Source organism: Eurytemora carolleeae, unplaced genomic scaffold (assembly GCF_000591075.1).
Source record: "Eurytemora carolleeae unplaced genomic scaffold, Eaff_2.0 scaffold1026, whole genome shotgun sequence".
Lineage (NCBI taxonomy): Eukaryota > Metazoa > Arthropoda > Copepoda > Calanoida > Temoridae > Eurytemora > Eurytemora carolleeae.
In genome coordinates, this window is record NW_019402175.1 from 18856 (window position 1) to 41962 (window position 23107).

The following is a 23107-nucleotide window of genomic DNA, read 5'->3' on the forward strand; positions in this document are numbered from 1 at the left end:
TTTTTTATATTTTTTCTTAAATAAATATTATTTGTTGCATTTTGTCTGGATTTAAATTTATGCTTTATACATTTTTTTAACTCTTCAATTCCAAAGTATAAACTAAAATTTTTATTATTTTTAGACTTTTAGTCTTAACTGTCGCAGCTTTTAAAATTATTAATATGTTATGATTTTATTATTTGTATTATTGGTTTTGTTGTTGTTGTTGTTTTTGCTGATGCTGCTGCTATTGCTATTGCTATTGCTATTGCTATTGCTATTTCTATTGCTATTAGTATTATTATTGGTATTGTTGTTATTAACCGCAGACTCGTTTGGTAAAGACACACAACATGACCACAGTCAAGAAAATTGCAGAACAATGTCGTCAATTAAAATTAAGCTTGAATAACGAGTAGTTTATTGTAAATTTTAATCAAATTATATTCTTTGCATGAAAATTAGGCTTTTAGTGTTGACTTAAAAATATAAATACATTTATATTAAACTTCTTTTAAGTAAATAATAATTAAAATTAAACAAATGTACTCTCCTAGACTGTACAAATACCTAGATTCTTTTGTACTGTATATACCGACAGTACACGCCTTCGGTTCGTTATTACTTACACACACTCTTTTGGTACAGACACACATACATGACGTTTCTGCCCCCGGCCCTGATTATAAGGGCCCCACAATATTATTCTAAAATACTTGGAACATAAAATGTTGTCATCCAACTATGAGTTTGGTCCACTTGAGTATTTATTCACTTTGCTTATCCAATGTGTTCGATCTTGTATCCTGGGATAAACTGTTCCCCAGATCTATTGGAAAGATACATTTCAGTTTTTCCTCTAAGTTGTCTCATACATCACGCACCTCTGACCCTTTAGTAAAAGTAAATTCAACCTAACGTCTGACCGCGTCAACCTTGTTGCACCGGCTAATACAATTGAGTGTCTGCATTATTTAATAGAAGAACCCAACCTGCAATGTGAAATGGACTGATTCTCTATCCCATGGTTTTCAAGTAACAAACGGAGTAAGACAGGGAGCGGTTTACATATGTAAATATCTTGGAATATGGGATTATGCTTATGTCATTATTCTTATGTCCCCAAGTAGGAATGGTTTACAGGAAATGACAAATAAATGTGAGAAAGGAATTGAGTCTTTGCCATGAACTCAAATTTTCCAATACCTTTCTTTCACTTTAGAGCCCAATGTCGTAGACCTTAGATATTTCAAAATAAGAATTTGGTTTAATTAAATAATGTCGCAGGGTTATACCTTTATTACTCCTCTCCTTACTCCCCCTCCTTCCCTTCTTTACCCTTATCCTTTTACTCCCCTTCCTTCCTTTCTTTTCCCCTTTCTTTTCCTTTCTTTACCCTTATCCTTTCCCCCTTCCTTCCTTTCTTAACCCCTCTCTTCTTTACCCTTATCCTTAGCCCCTTCCTTCTCTTCTTTACCCTTATCCTTACCCCCCTTCCTTCTCTTCTTTACCCTTATCCTAACTCCCCTTCCTTCTCCTCTTTACCCGTATCCTTACTCCCCTTCCTTCTCTTCTTTACCCTTATCCTTACTCCCCTTCCTTCTCTTCTTTACCCTTATCCTTACTCCCCTTCCTTCTCTTCTTTACCCTTATCCTTACTCCCTTTCCTTCCTTTCTCAAGGTTAGTTGGAGCAGCTCCCAGGATACTCACGGTTCTAAAGGTTAGTTGGAACAGCTCTCAGGATACTCATGGTTCTCAAGATTAGTTGGAGCAGCTCCCAGGATACTCATGGCACTTCTTGCCACAGATTTTGAGTTTACCTTCAACATCTTTATCTGATGAACAAGCATGCTCTGATTATCCTTTACGAGAGATCTCCTCCTCAGCAGAATCTGATTAGTTTGAAGAAATTGATATCAGGGACACTGCTCTTAGCATTCCTTGTCCTAGGACTTATAGGATTCAGAGCTCTTGTGTTAACATTAAATCGAATGGAAACCCAACCTATTACTGTTTTCTACACAGGGCTTTGCCTTCAACTGTATTTTACCAAAACACTTCAAGCAACATATTAGAAATAACAACGCTGAGTTTTCATTTCTAAATTCTAAATTCAAAATATTTGAGCGAGGTCAACAAGTTTCTTCAATTACCTGATTTGTCTGATACAGTGATACCCATAAAACTATGGAATAGGAAGATGACATTTTAGCTATCATAAAGCAAATAATTTGATCATTAGCTTGATAATCAACTATTTGATCAGTAGCTTGATAATCAACTATTTGATCAGTAGCTTGATAATCAACTTTTTTATGAGAAATACACAATTGCTGTTCATAACTTGAGTCTAACAGTCGTCTCAGGGGCGAATGAAAGAAAACTTGGACAAGTGGACTTTTAATAGTAAGTTATATCAAGTTATATCAAGTTATATCAAGTTATAACTTTGAAAATTTCAATGAGCGTAAGCCACAGAAATTGTGTGATGACCGGCCCAATTCGCTAAAGGAAAAGAGTCTTGGTCACAAACTTAAATTTTCTAATTCCTATATGTTTGCAAGCTGAGAATGTAAACCTTTGATATTTCAAACCAAGACTTTTTGACCCAAAAGAATTTATAGTTTAAAACATCTTAGGTCTGCGACATTAGGTTGCAAAGATATAGGAATAAGAAAATGTGTCAAAACCTCAAATTTTTTTTATGTTTTAAAAAGTGTCTAGTAAACAACATCCATAACACTTTAGTATGGTCATAATGTCGTCTTCCTATTCCATTGTTTTCTGGTTATCTCTGTACGAGGTTACCAAGTCGTTCTAGTAATTTCGCATAAATGTACACTTCTTAATTAATTTTTTATTAATCATTAATATTAGTCAGAATATTCAAAATGTTACAGATCGTCATTACAGAGTCTAATCCTTTTGTGGGTAACCAAGTAAGGTTATTTTTGAGCTGAATCGTTTAAGATTGAAAACGTGAAATTTACATTCATTTGGCGTGACAAGCGCGATAAATTCCGCACAGTCGTCGCTTTGGTTTCATCTTTGTGGGTAACCACCACCATGCACAATTTACAACTTATTAAAATACAAGAAAAAAAAAAACATTTCAAAATTTAAATGTACAAGCAAAAGAACAAACGTTCCAATGTGTCCTTTCAGATTAAATTAATACTCAAAATCATTCAACCAGTTCCTCACAAACTGGAAGCGATCAGCTAGCTCCGAACCTAAATATAAACATATCAAGTTTAGTTTCAGTTGATGTAAAAAATATACATAAATGTCGTCAGTGATTAGATTGTATTTGGTTTTTGTGCAGTGCAACATTGATGGAGAAAATAAAAATGGCGATCAAGTGTTTGTGTCAAACCTTATAGAAATCCAACGTTGTCAACCATTATCTATAAGACCCCCCCCCCCGTCCATCCATCTAATGTCGTCTTTAACCTAAAATCCCCTCTCGGAGACACCAAACCAAACAATTTTAGTCCCGCTTTTCTTTGTTCTCCGACAACGGAGTCTAAACACTTTTATTATTGTGAACCCATTTCAAAAGTTAAGCAAAGAATATTTTCATATAAAGAATTAGTGACTTTCGTTAACAATTAATTGTCATTCTTTTCAGAAGTTTTAATATATAAAAAAAAACGTCTTAGGACTCTCCGACGGTTTTAACCTACAGATCCTTAAATAGATCGTAAGAATCTTTTCATTATAAAATTCGTAAACCATTGTAATAATTTATTTATCATTATACATTTAATTTTTTAGGAAATAAAAAGTTTCTCTGCATTATCGATTTTTGATTTGAGTGTTACCCCGTTGTCTAACTGTTCATTATTGAGAATCTTGCTGCTATTTGACAACATTTCGATCTATGGAAGCGTCGAAGTTCCAAGAAAGCCTCGAGATGAACCCAACTACTCCTCTCCACAAGGATACTCTCACTTTCGAGATTAATCCAACTACTCCTCTCCACGAGGATACTCTCACTTTCGAGATGAACCCAACTACTCCTCTACACGAGGATACTCTCACCTTCGAGATGAATCCAACTACTCTCCACAAGGATACCTCTAATGGTCAATCTCCTGAAACCCCTCATCAGAAAGTTCAAAGATGTACAAGAAACACTCCCTGAAAACTACCAGGATGCATGATCTGTCAAACTCCTACCAACCATGTCTTCAATCTAGACAAGGAACCGAGCATCGACGAATCCAGCTCAACACCCCTGCCCTCCATCAACCCCTCTCAAATCCCTACCGATCATCTCATCCTACTGTTCACCCACAGGTTTCGTACTTTAATCCAGCAGAAGAATTTTGAAGTCATAGAAAGTACCAACATATTGCTTCAGAAAACACTCAAGTCAAACCTTGATTTCCATATGTATGACTGCTCCGCCCTCGAGGCCGTCTACAAGACCGCCTTGGACCTCCTTGGCACCCACGTCACCACCTCCTCCACCAAATCTGACCCTCTGACCAATCCAGGGTCATCTACTAAACCGGACTCTACTACCAAACTTGGGTATCCCACCAAACCAGACTTCTCAAATGCACCTGAGTCTCCAACCAATCTAGACCCTCTGTCCAACCCAGGGTGTCCAACCAGCCCAGTCAAACCTGACCCTCCGATTGTACCAAATCCTTCAAATGAACCAAGCTCTCCTACCAAACCAGGTTCCTCAAATTCTCTGGTTTCCCCAACCTATCTTAACCCTCCTATTGAACCAGGCCCTCCGTCCAATCCAGGAGCTTCGACCAACCCAATCCAACCGGATCCACCGACGTACCCTAACCCTCTTATTGAACCAGACCCTATGTCCAACTCAGGGTCTACAACCAAACCAGGCGAACTTGTTTCTCCAACCGATCCCAACCCTACTATTGATCCTGACCCTCTGTCCAATCCAGGGGCTCCAATTAACCCACTTGAACCTGGTCCTCCAACTAATCCTAACCCTACAACCAATCCAGCTCATCCAATTGATCCTGACCCTCCGACCAATCCTAACCCTCCAACCAACCTGAAGTCCCCAACCAACCCTACTCCTATTGAACCAGACCTTCTGTCCAATCCAGGGGCTCCAACCAACCCACTCGAACCTGGTCCTCCAACTAATCCTAACTCTACGACCAATCCAGCTCATCCAATTGAATCTGACCCTCTCGCCAAGCCGGTCCGACTCATCGGGCCTGATCCCCAACTAACTCGGATCCAATCCTACCGCAGGCTCAAGCAACTATTCGCGGAAGAACGGAAAACTGCATGGAAGCAAGGAATCTAGCTCCGGGACCAAGCTCACTGCTACAATAGACCCGGAATGAGTTCCACGCAAATCACACCGAAACTGACCATCAGAATTGCATTCTAAGCTCAAACTAAAACTCCACCCGGAACTTGAAGAAATCAATCAATAGAGCTATACCCAACATCAACGCAGGAAACAACTATTTGAACATTTCAATTTTCTTAGAACACAAAACAGGAAACAATTTAATTTAAATAACTTAAAATTCCTTAAAAAGAAATAAACCTTAAATTTATGGTCCTTGTTATTGACACAATTATTCGCATTTCTGTATTTAATTAAATAATGGTCTTTTCTAGTTTAATTATTCCCTTTATCTTAGCTCTTTCATTTAATTTATGTTCAAGATTTCAGCCCATTCTCAGTTTACATATTAATTCTATTTTTTTCTTTCTTCCTTTAAATTATTTTAACAAATAAACACAGGAGAATGTGCGTCACGATTTCAACTTTACTTCACTGCTTTAATCTCATAAGTTATCATTTGTTGAATTGTATTAATTAATGTACCTCTTAATTTACTTCTGTTTATTTCAATCAATCGATCTAGTACCTATCAATCATTCAAACTACTTATTTCAGTATATTGTTAATGGTTTTCCTTTGATTCTTGTATGTTACCATAACATCCTCGAACCCTGCCTGGGGCCAGTGTCAACCATTAACTAAAAGACCCCCCCCGTCCATCCATGTAATGTCGTCTTTAACCTAAAATCCCCTCTCGGAGACACCAAACCAAACAATTTTAGCCCCGCTTTTCTTTGTTCTCCGACAACGGAGTCTAAACACTTTTATTATTGTGAACCCATTTCAAAAGTTAAGCAAAGAATATTTTCATATAAAGAATTAGTGACTTTCGTTAACAATTAATTGTCATTCTTTTCAGAAGTTTTAATATATAAAAAAACGTCTTAGGACTCTCCGATGGTTTTAACCTACAGATCCTTAAATAGATCGAAAGAATCTTTTCATTATAAAATTCGTAAACCATTGTAATAATTTATTTATCATTATACATTTAATTTTTTAGGAAATAAAGAGTTTCTCTGCATTATCGATTTTCGATTTGAGGGTTACCCCGTTATCTAACTGTTCATTATTGAGAATCTTGCTGCTATCCGACAACAAACGTATAGAAACAGCTACGTATAGCAACAAGGCGTATTTTCTGGGAGAACATTTTTAATATTTTTGAGAAATTAAACGTTTTTGTAAAACATTGTAGCTTATCACTATCATTATCATAATTCCTAATTTTTTAACATACCCTAGACATTAAAGGAGCAAAATAGTTTAATGTGTACATTTGTACTGATCTCTATTGTGGTTAAAGTCCCCCAGATTTTATTATGTATTGAAAACATAAATTAATGATTATATGGTTATACATAAAATTGCTTGTTAATATAAAAAAATTATTTTATAAAAGTGCTATCTACAATTTTATTTTTAGAAAAAAAATTCTTATAAGTATAAAAAAAAGTTCTCCAGTAATGCTAATATGATTTCATAAAATGTTATTTAATTTCTCAAAAATAGAAAAAATGTTCTCCCGGAAAATACCCCTTGTTGCTATATGTAGCGGTTTCTATACGTTGGATTTCTATAAGGTTTGACTCCCAAGTGGTTATTTGAAAATCATATTTTTATAAGCTAAATGAGGTTTTTTATCCAAATTTACAAAACTCAGTTTTATGATTTTGAAAGGCTAATCTTGGCTTAAATTTTGCACATGTTTCGCTTATTTATATAAGTAGTTATAAGTATTAGTAAAGTTGGTTATCAAATAAATATTGAAGTTATTGAGTAAATTATTAAGTAATTATTAGTTTATGAATTAGAGGATGGTAATAAAGAAATTTGGTAACCTTTAACATCTGAAGTGAATTCTCCAAAGTGCACATCTATTTCTGAGGGAAAATATATTTTTTTTTGGACAATTGTCAGTTTATAAAACTATTTTTATTATTATCATCATTTAAAAATAAATTACATACTTATGCTTATTAACTTTTATAGAGCAATTTGTGGCAATTTGTAACAATTTGTAAATTTCATTCTCATTTAGGATTTTAAAGTAGATTGAATAATATTTTGAGGTTGTATTTGTTACTAGAACTGAATCACAAAGAAAATATTTTCATAATTTTAACGATCTAACGACGCTACAGTATAAGCAAGTATTACAGAAATCCACTAAAATGTATTTAAATATCAGCAAATTTAATTTTATTCTATCCAGTACTAAAGAACATTTGGATTTATGTAAAAATTCATGATTTCACAATGCCAACTCCATCTGGAGTCTCAAATTCTACTTTTTCCGAGGATCATTCATCATCTTTCATTATGGCATGCTGGAAGTCGATGGTGGCCATTTTGAACATTTGGTACATAAAAATCATGTTAGCGGTTTTTTTTGTTGTAAATTTTCTATTGTAAAATGTAAAATGTAAAAAGTTCATGTATTTTTATTTTTGATCCCTTTCTTAAGTCAACCTTTGTTGCAGTAATGCATAATCATACTGTAGCGTCATTTTTGCTATATAGAGTACACAATACACAAATATATATATAAAGAGATTTTATTTGTAAAAACACACGTATATCACGTAATTTAGGGTTATTTTTAGCCTTTTAAGATGCCGCAGGATTCAAAAGTTGGCGGGCGCTACTGCAGAAGTTTTAAAAAAATGCATTTAGTAAAAAGGCACAAAGTTTACCTATAGACCAAAGCCAATTGTGCATTTTTGCAACTACTTAAAAAAAAATCATCGAAATTTGCTTTAAAGAAAACTTTTTTCACAGTTTAGTTTTAAAGAATTTTCGTTTACAAATTATTATGTCAGAGTTGACTATTTAGATTTTAAAATTGTTTGAAATGACTTACCTAAACTATCACACCATTCCTGGCCTGCTTGTTTTCGTCGCAATTTGTTAATACAAACCTATGGAAATGATTTTATATTGTTATCTATCCACTTATATAAACTAACTAGACCTGAATTGCACGGTGTTGCCCTTAAAAAAAATGGAATTTTGAAGAAAAAAATTGGTTTGGAAAAAGCATTTATTTTTAAAAAGGATAATCGAAATATTTAGCTTTTTAGATTACTTACAGTTGGTACCCATGGGTTCCCTAAAAAAATGTCATCCTATTTTTTCCAGTTATTTGGCCAGCTAAAGCTAACATTGACAAATATATTTAAGTGAAGAACTTTATTATAAAGATAATCTCTGTATCTCTGTCTAGATTGGTTGATTGTCCGATCAGAACTCGTAAACCTCATAACCGATTTGCCTCAAATTTGTATCAGGAAACTCAAAAGAACTGCACGGAACTACGGAAAAGAAATTTTAAGTTTAATTAATTTTGCAGGAAAAATTGGGTTTCCAAGCGAGCATATTTGTTTGTATTTCCCATCAGTTTTTAATATAATTCATTAGGGCGTAATTTCAAGTGACCCTCCATTTTTTGTGTTGGCTGATACTAATATATTTTCGCAAACCATCCCTTTAAATATAATTTAAACTTTAGTACAAACTGAAATGTCGTCTTTTTCTGACCTGAAGCACTTCCGGTTTATCCTTAAACATGACACTCTTGTTGAAATACATTTTGTGTAGCACTTGCTTCACAAGATTGAACCTTAGTCCTGCAATAATGATAATGATGTTGATAATAAGAATAATATTGATGATTATAATAATAATATAATAATAATAAAAAAGATAATGATAATAATAATAATAATAAAAATAATAATAATAATAATAAAAATAATAATAATAATAATAATAAAAATAAAAAAAATCACATGTGATTACATTTTGGTTGGAATAGCACAAAAAATTGATCTGATTAATTTTAAAGCTATTTATGAATAAAAAAGAATTTGATTTTTCTGTGTAAGACTTTTCTTCTTAGGATTAGATATATACATCATTGTTTTAGATTGAAAATGATGTACAATATATTATTTCTTATATTCACAATCCCACCCTCGCTCTACCTGTTTGAGCCTCTGGCTCTGCTATCCCCCCCTCTGCATCCCTGTTCATCCAACATTGGTTGAGAATATCTTTCAGCTTCTTACTTAGTTGATCTCCAGACTAAACATATATCATTGGTTGATTTATTTACCTCCTCTTTGTCATATGTTGTTAGGTAAGCTCGGATATCTAATCTGTTTACTACGATATTTATTACATGTATATATTGAGATATTTACCTCCTCTTTGTCATATGTTGTTAGGTAAGCTCGGATATCTAATCTGTTTTCAGTAATCATAGTTATCTTGCAAACCTTTAGTCTAAAATATATATTTTATTAATATATATATTTCCACAAACTCTGATTTTTTAATCGCTATATCTTTGCAACATGTCGTAGACCTCGGATATTTAATTTTTTTACAATGTTAGGTCTCCATGTTAAAATTTATTATGAGGGGAAACTTTTTTGTGCAACAATCTTTTTTATTCTAACTTACTTGTTTGTTTGAACTGACTGTACAAGAGGTTCACTAGAAGAACCAGAACTGGACTACAAAAAAAGTTTATAAATGTTTTTTTTTTAACATTCACTTGTTTTAAAACAGTAATTTTATATGTTCCTTCGTAAAATTAAAAATGCATTAAATATTAAAAAATGAAAACCTCCTGAATGTTAGTTTTCTTGGAACTGCCTAGTGGTCCTCTATACGCCTCCTCCCCCAAAACAATACTTTAACAAAAAAAATGGTCCTTCAACATTTTTTATGAAACTATTGTATAATTTATTACTCATGGTCACTTCTTTCAATTTAAACACGCTAAAAAGTAATAATCGTTCTATATATTATAGTCGGTCAACCCGAGTAGACATGTGTGTGTTGCTCCAGATGGCTAGTTAACTTGGAATTCGACCCCTTGGAAAATATGTCAAACCTGTCACTCTGAACTGTTAACACAAACATAAAAAACAGCGAATCTTCTTCTTTCCCTAGTTACTCTTAAAAAAGTACTGTGCTCCATCAATTAACAGTGAAGATTTATCAGTGCTTGATTCATCACTAAAACGTAAACTGTCTCCTCTTCACCATCATATATCAAGATGTACCAATCCAGAGATTTAGAAACATTAGGAGACCAGCTCCCCATTCTTCTTACAGAATTCCTGGAAGAAAACAAAGAACTGTTTGCTGATGAGAAAAAACAGCATTCAAAAGGTTTTATCTCCCATCCTAATAAGACCCCCACAGAACTCAAACATCTAAAAATAATTTTGAGGAAGAAAGCCTTTTCCAGAGCCGGCACTGATGAGGACAGGTAAAAGTTCCATTCCTGTCTGAAAGCACTTAGTGAGCTTAGAAAAGTTGAAAAAAGAATACTCCTTCTCAAAACTACTCCACAATCAAGAAAAAATGTTTCACAAAACAGTTGGGAATTTTCTGAACAAGCTGTCAAGGGATCATTACTACAGGAGAAATTGAAACCAACCTTTGACCGGGATTTGCAAACACCTACTACCCAGAAAAATACAGCACACACAGTATCATAGACTTAGACATAGAACTGTTTAAACTGGTTCCCCTTTGTGTCAATAACTCATGAATCTCCAAATTTCCAACCATTTAATTGTGAGCCCCTACACCCAAAGGATGTAAAATATATAATAAAAAGTGCGAATATAAAATCCTCTCCAGGTTCTGATGGTATCCCGTGCTGTCATCATACCACATTTTTAGAAAACGAAAAACACTAGACTGGGACCAAGAGACTCCATTTCTCAAAACCACTTCTGAATAACCAAACTATACTAATGCTAAGTCTTGTATGGCACCTATTTTTTGGCAAACCCTGTCAATCAGGAAATGCGATATCCAGATAAAAGAGTATTATTACTAAATTGTTATAAACTTTTATATTGTTTAATGTAATTTTGCTTTAAAGACATATATTAATGATGAATATATATATATATATAGCACTTGCTACTACCTATTTATAACACTATTATTTTGGTTCGCAGAGCTATAAAGTTTTGTAAAGAAATTTTTCTTTATCGAGATGGTAAACGCCTTTTTAGATATTATTTTGTCCAGAGCTTTAGCAAGTGACAAATAGAGTAACCCTGTAGTTCTACTTTATTCTAAACTAATTACCTAGCAGTCAGCTTTTCAGGTTTAAAGTCCAAATGCACAATTGTAAATCCTTCTGCTTCCTCATTTATACACGTAAACCCATCATCTTTCAAACATTTTACCATTCGGGCAGTTCTGGTGGCACTGAGCGAGGTGCTCCAATATCCTCTAAAAAATTATTTTAAAAAATTCACTTTAGTATTTTTGAATTATTTGCCCCCCACGATCTAAAAGTTGCATGACCCGAGCTGGTACAACATGTACTTTATATGCACTGTATACTGTACTGTCCAGTCTGGACTAACCATGGAAAAGTCGACCCAGCACGTTTTATGCAACAAATGTAGCCTGGCAAGTACTAGTTTGAGCTACTTACTCTAATTTTAAGTCTTTCAGGTCTTTATGAAGAACTCGACCGTTCCTGATCGGTATTTGGAAACTAAACAAACAAAGATAATTAATCGTTAAAAACAGAAGAAGGTCAAATCGCTGGTACGAATTTGTGACCTCGAATATCGTAGATTATAAATTCATAACAATTTTTTCTTCTAAATGTTTTATAATTTCAATCTTACTTGAAATTACTTTAGTTCAGGAGAACTGGACACTTGCCAAAAACTTCAATTCTCTAGGCATCATATCTTTGCAACCTGAGGAGGCTTTTGATATTTCAACTGTTAAATTTATGCAATATCTAATTAATAAATTTTGAAAGGCTTACACCATCAGGCTCCAAAGATTCAAAGATAAGAAAGTTATAGTTTGTAGCAAGTGATCAGTTCTGTTCTTTCTGTAGATATATGGAAATATAGGGACTGTTAGTTTATTTTCAAGTGGCCCTCCATGCAAAGAGGGCTATGTCCGATTTACAATGGTCCAGCCTTAGACGCTTTGTCTGATCAATTGTATCTAGTAATTAAATATTCATGTTTTTGTTAATTTATACTTTTTATTTATTTTTGTGGTTTCCCTGCAAGAGGGACTGACGCACTTCTTTAATTTACAAGTAAATAAAAAGAAGCTTTATTAATTGACGGCTTCACTTTGTTTCCATGTTTTATTGTATCCGGATGCTGTTTAAAAGCTTGATATAAATCAATATTTAAGTCGAAAGTCGTCTTCATAATATTGATGATATTCGCCTTTAAACCTTAAACCATGGCAAAGAAAAAATTAGGAAACCATTGAGAGAAATTGTTTTGTTCTCACCTTTCCGCAGCCTGAGATGCACCCACAATCTTGAACATCTCCTCTCCCAAGCTAATTAATACAAGTTCAGGTTTTTCTATTTATTCCGTTTCAGTGTAGTTTTTGACTTGTAAGTGACCTGTAAGTAAATTCCGTGGTCGACGCCATTTTTGCCTCCAGAGAAGAGGTAAATACATTTTTAACCAGCTCATCATTGAAACCTTTAAACATTTAATTTTACTTTTAAATAATGTTTTATCTTAATATCAAGACAAAAATTGGAAACATATTATCTAAATATGAACAATAATATATTTAAATATAAAATTTAAAAAAACTTTCAACGTAATTTCGTTCCCTATTTGAAAAAAGTGGCTTGTTAGATGCACATTAACTGTACACTTAAAAAATTATTTTAAAAGTATGTAAATACGAATTAAACAAAAAATCCGCGAAAATTATTGTTATTAAATTTTATGCTTATGCTGCTGTTTTCAGATTAAAACCCCCGTTAACTGAACTTTTCAAAACTTCAATTTTAACCTTATACTTCACCTTGCATGAAAGTTGGCTGAGGCCTGAGATTCAAGCCATCAAGACTTAGTTCAGGGGCTTCACGTGGGCTTTCAAGATAAACATTTGCAACTTATTTTTCATATCCAATGGGTGATATAAAAAAATCCTCATCCTGGGAGAAACATTTTCTTCCTTAAAAAGAATTATATATAATTATGTTCAATTCTGAAAAAGCGCGCTAAAGTTTAGTTTAAATAATTAATCATGTTTGGCAGAAAGTTTGAAGAAAGATGATGACATTAATACCCTTATAAAGCGATCACCCCGTCCGCCCTACTGTTCAATAAGGATATCTAGCTCCTCACCCAGTTTGGCTTCTACTAGGCAGAACGTAACTCTTGATTTTCTCTCTAGCATTCATAATGAACAATGAGAAGCGTAGAATGAATTTATTTGATGAATAATCTAATAATCCATCTTTCATAAATCAAACAATATAACAGACACTCATTCCTTGGTATCGTATCCGACATCATCTTGGATTTAGCAGCTCAGCAGGACTTGCCTGAGTAGACAGCAGTGCCGCCTGCAAACTCTGCAGAATCAGCTAAACATACTAATCTTATCTTGGACCGGGATACACTATAACTGGGTAAGAAAAATCTAGGTATTTTTATCTCTGGACGGTCAACACAACCCTTCAATATCTCCTTCCAGACCACATAATCTTCCTCAGGTAGTAATTCCTCCCATTCTTTACCTTTCATTCTTCTATTAAATAACTTAATAATGAGCTTCACAGGTTCTAAAAACCACAAGTATCAAAGAACTCAGATATCTTTCCAACTTTTATACTCCAGATCACTTGCACACTGGTCAATAATTTCTCAGCATCTACTATCATCTTCACAAGTTCACAAGTTAGGTTTCTTTTCCCCTCTTTGTTTCTTGTTTAGGCTTAATTCACCCAGTCCCGGAGATGATTCATCCTGCACCGAGTCCCACTTATACCTTAACAGTTTCATAGTACCTCCAAGTCCTCCTTCAGCTTTCTCTGAGGATTTCTCTCCACTTTTGATTACAAATATCATAACGGACCAGGTGATCTCCTCGAACCAGGAGATCTCATCAATTCAGGAAATCTTAACAAACCAAGAGATCTCGAACCAAAAGAACACATCAGACCAGGATATCTCACAAAACCAGGAGATCTCTTCAAACCAGGAGATCTCATCAAACCAGGAGATCTCATCAGGCCAGGATATCTCACAAGACCAGGAGATCTCTTTAAATCAAGAGATCTCTTCAAACCAGGAGATCTTACAGACCAGGAGATCGCATCAGTTTCAGAGGGTTTAGTGGGTCAGGGTGGAGAGTGTGTGACAACTGTTTTCGTTAGATTACTGAAGTTAGGCACACTTGTCCGCCAGTAACTGGATTGGTGTCCAGACTGGTGTTCACAGGTTTGATTCCCATACTCCAGAGAAACCTGTGGTTTCAAAAACATCTGAAGCTGACATCTAGTTGAGCAGTTATGACCACCTAATGAATGTAGGGGGACAGAGGGGCAGTTGTCAACAACTCCCACAGTAAAAGGATGCATGCTTTCTAATCAACAAGAAAGAAACTTTATATGGATGGGTCCAAGTGTATGATGAGGAAGAGAGGAATGGTGAACAAGCAGGGAGAGTCTATGGTTGCTAGCTATAGGTATCTGGGGGCATCCAATCCGGGCTTACAAAGGATAGGGAGCAATGCTCGTGTGAAGTTTCCTATCTGTATTGCACCCAGGCCTCATTCCTATATATCAGAAAAATTGCTGCACTCTATTATTCTCAGGCATAAGCGTTTTTAAATGGGTTTAAGGTACTACTCAAGCAACCCCTTCCCCTTCAGAGTTAGAGCGCTTCCTCCCCCTTCCCTGCATATCAGAAATTTGCGAAGAACGACTCATACCGAAGAACCTAGTGCCATACAAATTCGTAAAGTTGCAACATTCGAGTAACAAGTATGATTAGTAGCGATCACTATCGATAATTTTTCGCTGTAAGCCCCATTTTTTGCGAACACACCCTTTAAAAGTTTAAAATATTATGAAACCCTTAATAAAAAAACAAAAAATATTTGTCAATTTTTTTGAGTTTTTTTCTAAACGCCCTATATTTTTTTTTTATAAAAATCTATCTTATTTAAAACTTCATTGATATCTAGCAGAACTATAAAACAGAAAAGGAAGACGACTGTTAGACTGCTGTTTGAAATAGTCCAATACACTACACATGACACACATCAACTGAGGAGTTTACACATTTTATCTCTATATATATTTAAAGTTGTAATCTCTGCTTGTCTGTTTGTTTGTATGTCCAATCATAACTCAGGAACCTCTTGACCGATTTGCCTCGAATTTTGATTGGGAAATTTGGGAGAACCGCGGGAATGTTCTAATCTTGGTTTTGAGGTACTAAATTTGAGTGGGTATACTTTAATTTAAAGGGAAAAATGGCTCTAACAAAAAATTTTCGGGATAGTGGGGTAAAACAGCAGGAGTAACTACGAGTAACAGCTGGGCAATGCTAGGTTCTCAAGCTAGTAACAACATACATATCTTTAGCCTATTTGACTGATTTATGGGTCTCACTGTATTATGGGGGTAAGCCATATTCTAGGTAATGCTAATTAACTGTGATCTGTTTTTTCGATCACATTTATTCTTGAAATTCCTGATGGATTTAATCTGGTAAACTTCTTTCACCAGGCATCCTGGCTCCTCTTCATCTTGTAGAACTAGGCAGAGAGAATACTAACAGTTCCACATATAAAAACTTAGATAGGATTTTAAAAATTTCAAAATAATTTCAGAAAACTTTGATTAAATCGCATACAATCTCATAAAGAAGCTCTTGAAGTTTTAGAATTATGAATAGCTTATACTCGAGGGTGTAATTGGGGTTGTAAATCGTTTTGAAAACGTTCCAATTAAACAAACGTTTTTTGTTTGGGTTTTAGATCGCTTTCAAAAACGATCATTTCATTTTTGGCAAGAGATCGTTTCTAAAAACGACCCAATCATTTTGAACTTTTAGAAACGAATAACGATTGCTTTTGAAAACCATCATTTTTATAAAAACGAAAAGGGACCGTTTTGTATACAATTGATTTTTTAAAAAGGATTGTTTTTGAAAAAAAAATTGTCGTAGATAAATATGTTAATGATTGTTAAATGAAGGGTTGTCGTTAAGGATTGTTAACGAATGGTCGACATTAATGATCATTAAGAAAACAATGAACCTTATAAAAAAACGGTCGCTTAAAAAAAGACGATCGATTTTGAAGAAAAAATTGTCATTGGTAAATATGCAACTTTTTCGAATGTCGTCTTACATGCAGGTGAATGGTAGTGGGGGAGCTAAAACTTCTTGATATTTTCTTTAAAACTACTAAATGATAAGCCCTTCAGGTCAGTTTCCTCTCTCTCGTTTTGTTAACAAAGGTGTTAACAATCATTAACAAAGGGTAGTTGTTAAAAATTGTTAACTGAATGACGAGATCTATAAAAAACGATTGTTTTAAAAAGAACTGTTTTTAAAAACGAAATTTTTAAAAAACGATTGTTTTGAAAAAGATCGTTTTGTTTTTCGGTTTTTTTGTCGTCGTTTTCATAACGAAATAATCGTTTAAAAAAATAAAAATAATCCTGGGTGTAACACGTATTTTTGTGATGAAATTTGTGAAAATTTGGAAATTATCTTTTAAACGAACTAAAGATGTAATTTCAAGTAACCAACCATTTATAGAACATGGCTTGTCCAATTCACAACGGTACCCTTAAAAGCTTCATCTAATCAAGAATGAATGATATCTTTTTTCAAATATAATTTTGGATTCTCTATAAAAGCCACGTTGGGATTTTTGCTTTCCGAAATAATAGTGTTAATTGTAAGAATTGAACACTTTTTCAGCTAAAAACAAAGATAACTTCATCATCATTGATCGGATAAAGGATTATGAATCAGGCAAATCACCCTGAAAGTGGAAGGTACAGGGTGTCCCAAAAAACATGGGAATTCAGTGACGAATTTGATATCGTCTTTGTTATGCATTAGCATTGTAATACCTAATTTCAAAAGCCATAGTATTATTATGTCTGTAGAGTTTATTTTATGAAAAGGGTAAATGGCTGTAAAGATATTGTATTTGCAAGATGAACAGTGAAGACTGACAAGTTTACTTTGTTTGTGTACTGTAATTTTCTTGTTTTACTAACCGTATGCAGTCAAAACATAAACAAACAAAATGTGAACATAGCAGACGAAACTCTTACAGATTACAACTTTCTCAGTAGGTATCACTATAGTAAATCAAAGAATTATTTGAAAAGACGATATCCAATTCGTCACTGAATTCCAAATTTATTGGGACACCCTGTATTTAAAATTACAATGACAATCTTTTTAAAATGCATGAGAAAACCTTCAGAACAGATTACCTTGGGGGGATTCTTTTGCAGTGTAGTCTTTCTTATGTTTAAATCTAAAATTCGGAAAATTGATGAAATTAAGACCCGGCCACAGCTGTTTATTAGAGTTTAAAATTATTAATAAGTAAATCTGCTTACCCAGTTTCATGTCAGCATTCTCATGGGCCACTCCTTCCCAAAGAAACAGAACCCTAAATAGTATTTCAGCATAAAAGCTAATAAAAAATTCTAGTAGCGGGGAAAAAAATTAATCCTCAACAAAATAAGTGAATGTCATTGCGATGTTAGGTATAAATTGGATACAAATACGTCAAATAATATCATTATGATGACTGAAACATTCAAATCAAAGTTTTATTAAATTGACATAATTTGAGGATATTTTACATCACTCTGTCAGAAAATGACGTCCTATTGAAATTAAAGGGTGTACGTTTTTACATTAATTTGATGTCTTTTTGTGATGTCAAAACGACGTTGAACACTCCAAAAAGATGTCAATTTGATGTTATTTTAATGTCCGTTGTCTTGCTGGGTTACAAAGAAGCTGTTTAAGCATTGATTGGGTGTATCATGGTGTTCACCTCTGATTGGCTAAAGAAAACGTTGAGAAAACATTATTATTTTATTCTTATTTTGCGGGAAATACAGGGTGTCCCAAGAAACATGACTTGAATATCGTCTTGATTTTTGATATAATTTGCTGCATTTATTTGTCAACCTAATCTTAGAAGTAAATCTCTAGAGATAGTAATCACAAAATTCCCCTAGTCCTGCCATTTCCAAAATGTGGTCTGCATTTTTTGTGCTTTCAACATTGCCCGAGATATGAACAATTTCGTTCAGATTTCGACAATTTTGCTTTTATTTAACAAAATTTAAATCTGAACCAAACTCTTTATATCTCCGGTAGTATTGAAAGCACAAAAAACGCAGACCACTTTTTGGAAATGCCAGGGCTAGGAGAATTATGTGATAATTGTTTCAAGAATCATGCACGATAAAGTAGATAGAAGACTAAATGACACAAATAAATTCAAATATCAAAGACGACTTTCAAGTCGTCTTGCTATTGTCATGTTTCGTGGGACACCCTGTAAATGAAAATACACTTCTTGATTCAAGGGTGTATATTTTCCTAAAATCATTCCCCCTCACCCTCTTTTGAAAATCTTTTTTTCCATAGAAGTTAGATACTTTTTAGGGGTTTATGCGCTGAATTGTAGAAAATAAATGATTTTTAGTGGACAAATATTTGGGCAAAGAGTATGAAAAAAGATGAAAACATATACATTTCCGGGGAAGAAAGTTCCAAACAGTGCTTAATTCCAAACCTGACACTCAGTGTCAGGTCTGGGCCAAATCACGGTTTGAAAATTTCTTCCCCTGCCTTTCTTGTCTGGAGAATACCTAGAATTTCCAAAGAATTTTTTGGGCGTTTTTTTCTCCGTGTAGAGAAGTGAATTGACACGATCTTCTACTTTGTTCACAGAATCTTCGTTTATTCCAACTATAGTCAGCATATTGTATCCATCTGGTCCAGGTCCATTCCTGACAAATATTTTAGATTATCTTTTAAAGGGACTGCACATATAATTTCAAGTGGTCTTTGTTAAAAAAAAAGTTACATGCTTGATTCACAATGGAACCCTTAAATAGTTTATCCCAGTAGAATTGAGGAAGATTTTTGTTATTTTGTCGCTAATATGGAGAAATCGCAATTGAAAAATTATAAATTTAAAAAAAAAGAATACAATTTTCCAAATGGAGGGTCACTAGACACTCTCTTTAAGAGTTTATATAGATTCAGAGGAACCATTGTGAATTGGACATGTCGCTCTTTTACATGGAGAGTCACTTAAATAACGTCAACATTCCCTTTAACAGAGATTCCTTGAAGCATATATGTTAACAATACAAACAAAATACTAGATGTCGTCTTTTCAAGACTTAGGGGTTTTCCGTTCCTGAGGCAGAAGCCCAAAGGAGTTCGGCACAAGCAGCGCTGAATTACAAGACAGAGAGAGAGCCTGCACGTAACAATTCCTTTGGGCGTCTGCCTCAGGGTTATTGTGAACGAAAAACACCTAAATCTTGAAAGGAAGACATCTAGTGTTACATTTTGCCTTGGAGAATAGCAAGAGTCAAGACAGTTCAAAAATTGATTTGATTTTTTTTCTTAATTTTCTTTTTAAAAAATATAAGGGCCTTTTAAGCATTATCTGTTGAATCTATGAATAAAAGGTGAGAAAAACATAAATACTTTTGGATAGGGCTGGGCAAAGTTACGTTAATGAAATGGAGCATTTCGAAAATTAACAGAAGAGTCTGTAAATGAACAGCAAAAACCGTTGATCTTTAAATCGTTAACGAAACAAATTAGTTTTTTAGTTAACGGTTAAAAACGTTAACTAAAAGCTTAAAATGGTAAATTTCTTTTTTTTCTGATTAAAAATTGCATGAATATTTGTTTTAAATTAAAAAATTTTATGCGTTTTGATGTTTTAAAATGTCGTCTTCTGTGTTTATAAAATGTTAACAAAATTTTAATTGCCGTAAAGGCCATTAATACTGTAATATACCGTTAACAGCTGTGCCATTTACAATTTTTTTAACCGTTAACAAATTTTTTTCGCCACTTTGCACCGTTAACGCTGTTAATTTTGTAATAATGGTACCATTATCAGCTATAAAGCACAATTGTTGAAAACTTTCGTTAACGCCGTTAATTAAAATGAGATAACTAACGGTAATTTTAAAAACCAGAAAATGGCGTTAACGGAACAAACGTTATGTTATTACCTTTATGATTAACGGCTAGCTGAAATTTTCATTTTTTAACGGTTGGAACAATAACTGTTAACGAAACGGCTAGAAAAAAATGGAACATGTCCAGCCCTATTTTTGGACCAACATTTTTATTGGACCGTTGAAGTTGACCACTCTTGAATAATCATTAATTTAAATAAATTTCCAACAAATGCTTTCCTTTCTGCATATTTCGAAACATCTAATATTTTTAACTGAAATAGTTAACATTTCAAATATTATATTTCTTAAAGGTACAGTCGAAGAAATATTCAATGACCCTTAATGTCCGATTTACAATGGTCCAGCCTTAGACGCTATTAACATTTCAAATATTATATTTCTTAAAGGTACAGTCGAAGAAATATTCAATGACCCTTAATGTCCGATTTACAATGGTTTCTTTTTTAACAATTTCTCTCATAAACAATGATGAAGATATCGTCGTTTTTTATTTCTAGAACAGAGATCAATTCTCTCAACTTTCTTCCCAGTCTTTGATTTTTAAACCTGCAAGCTTTTCAATAGTAAAACTACAATTTAAAATGTTTAATTTTCAGATGAATAACAAGGATATCTCTATAATTTCTTGACAAATTTTGATAAAAGTTAAAACGGTACCGTTGTGAATCAGACACTAGAAATTACGTAAACAGTCTCTTTAAACTGATGAATTGGCTCAGTTTTGTATATTTATATTTTTAAATAAAATGAATTATTCCTGTTTTTCATGATTAGCCAATTCAAAACTTACCTGGTATCAAAATGTACATTTGTAATTCCTAGTATAGATTTCAGATCCCTAAAATAAAAAATATCATTTAAGATTTTTTAAAAGTAATTTCAATTTATTTTGTATAAAAATATCAAAATACCTGATAGTAGCTCCTCGTTGTCCAATAATGAGACCAGTTTTATCACCCGGAATTCTCATAACCTGAAAAGATGAATCACTTTATTCACCCGGTTTAATTATGTATACTTGCTATTTTCATATCTCTAGTGATCACTTTATCCTCCCGGTTCAATTATATACCGGTTTAATAATTTTTACACCCTAGTGATCACTTTAACCTCCCGGTTCAATTTTATACCGGTTTAATAATTTTTATATCCTATAGTGTTCAATTTATCCTCCTTGTTCAATTATATACCGGTTTAATAATTTTTACACCCTAGTGATCACTTTATCCTCCCGGTTCAATTATATACCGGTTTAATAATTTTTGTATCCTATAGTGATCACTTTATCCTCCCGGTTCAGTTATATACCGGTTTAATAATTTTTATATCCTATATTGATCACTTTAACCTCCCGGTTCAATTATATACCGGTTTAATAATTTTTATATCCTATAGTGATCAATTTATCCTCCCGGTTCAATTATATACCGGTTTAATAATTTTTATATCCTATAGTGATCAATTTATCCTCCCGGATCAATTATATACCGGTTTAATAATTTTTATATCCTATAGTGATCACTTTAACCTCCCGGTTCAATTATATACCGGTTTAATAATTTTTATATCCTATAGTGATCACTTTATCCTCCCGGTTCAAATATATACCGGTTTAATAATTTTTATATCCTATAGTGATCACTTTAACCTCCCGGTTCAATTATATGCCGGTTAAATAATTTTTATATCCTATAGTGTTCAATTTATCCTCCCTGTTCATTGATATAACGGCGTAATCATTTTTATATCCTTAGTGATCACTTTATCTTCCCGGTTAAATTATATACCGGCGGACTTGATCCCTTCAAATCCTTTAAAAATGTATGGCCTAACCTAACTAGCTGGTCCAACCAGATTCAATAAAAGCAGTCTTTATTATTAGTTTATGTTCTAACCTTTGAAACCTTCTGTCTTGACTCCATGATAAGATTCTTTTTAAACTTTTATCTGAAAATAAAAATAGAAAATTAAAATTAAAATACGTTTTATAAAAGAACTTAAATTCCTTTTTGTTAAACTTGTGAAGACGACAACAGATGGTAATTTGTAAAATGTGTAACAAACTTTTAAAAATAAAGTTATTTCTTGTTTGATTAAAATCTTTTGTGTTTTTGATTATAATTCTCTTGTTAAAACATTATTTGATTAAATATAATTTATAGTAGGAAATACAGTTAAAGTTTTTAAATGTCTACAATACTACTTCAGCAGGGGTTTACTTTAAATTTAATACCCCCACCCCTTTCTTAATTAGCTTTGAAAACCAGTGGTGATTTATGAAAATATGAACCCTGGAGAGTGGAGATTGTAATATAATATGTTAATGTAAATAATCATAATTATTAATTTCAATATCAATTAAAGCACTCTAGATCAATAATTCATAATATATAAATAAACAATACAATGTTTTTTAGCATTTAAAATAAATTGCATTCGTTTGAATCACCCTTAAATACTTTCGGTAATTCTTGCAATTTTGTTATTTTGATGATGCATCAATAAATCACACTAATATTTTTCCTGTTTTATTACTTTGTCACATGCTTAACGCTTCATATAATTGGTAATCGATTTATGGACCCCCTCTCCTCCCTCCTATCAATTTATTACATTTTTATAATTGATTATGCGGCCGCATCACCCAGCGGCCGGCCCCTAGCCTGTCCTAGCCGCGGCGCTCGGCCCCCTAGCCTATTCTAGCAGCAGCGCTCAGCCA

The 23107-nt window shown here is 33.4% G+C and overlaps 1 protein-coding gene across 3 annotated transcripts; it reads right to left on the reverse strand.

The window, feature by feature from the left end:
* Window positions 1-2820: 2820 nt before the first annotated feature.
* Window positions 2821-22365, reverse strand: LOC111718110 (uncharacterized). Of its 3 annotated transcripts, none has more exons than XM_023493614.1 (19): window positions 22284-22365; window positions 21300-21361; window positions 21179-21226; window positions 19027-19167; window positions 17755-17807; window positions 15860-15923; window positions 13176-13243; window positions 12760-12841; window positions 12642-12692; window positions 11809-11871; window positions 11454-11600; window positions 9967-10033; window positions 9801-9853; window positions 9614-9620; window positions 9320-9419; window positions 8874-8962; window positions 8197-8254; window positions 7175-7216; window positions 2821-3216 (listed from the first exon to the last, which is right to left on the reverse strand). In XM_023493614.1, exons 1-19 carry the CDS (start codon window positions 22308-22310, stop codon window positions 3155-3157), a joined length of 1284 nt encoding a protein of 427 aa, XP_023349382.1. In that variant the 5' UTR covers window positions 22311-22365; the 3' UTR covers window positions 2821-3154. The 3 variants fall into 3 exon arrangements, with proteins under 3 accessions (XP_023349382.1, XP_023349380.1, XP_023349383.1); XM_023493612.1 differs by having other exon boundaries at window positions 9539-9620; XM_023493615.1 differs by lacking the exon at window positions 19027-19167 and having other exon boundaries at window positions 9539-9620.
* Window positions 22366-23107: the final 742 nt, after the last annotated feature.

Excerpts from the sequence above, each read along its gene's own strand:
- LOC111718110 (XM_023493612.1), bottom strand. The coding sequence starts at position 22,310 with ATGGAGTCAAGACAGAAGGTTTCAAAG. Across the intron at positions 17,808-19,026 it reads AAATTCTTTGGAAATTCTAG|GGTTCTGTTTCTTTGGGAAG; the intron begins GTATTCTCCAGA and ends AATACTATTTAG. Across the intron at positions 8,963-9,319 it reads AGAGCCAGAGGCTCAAACAG|GACTAAGGTTCAATCTTGTG; the intron begins GTAGAGCGAGGG and ends TCATTATTGCAG.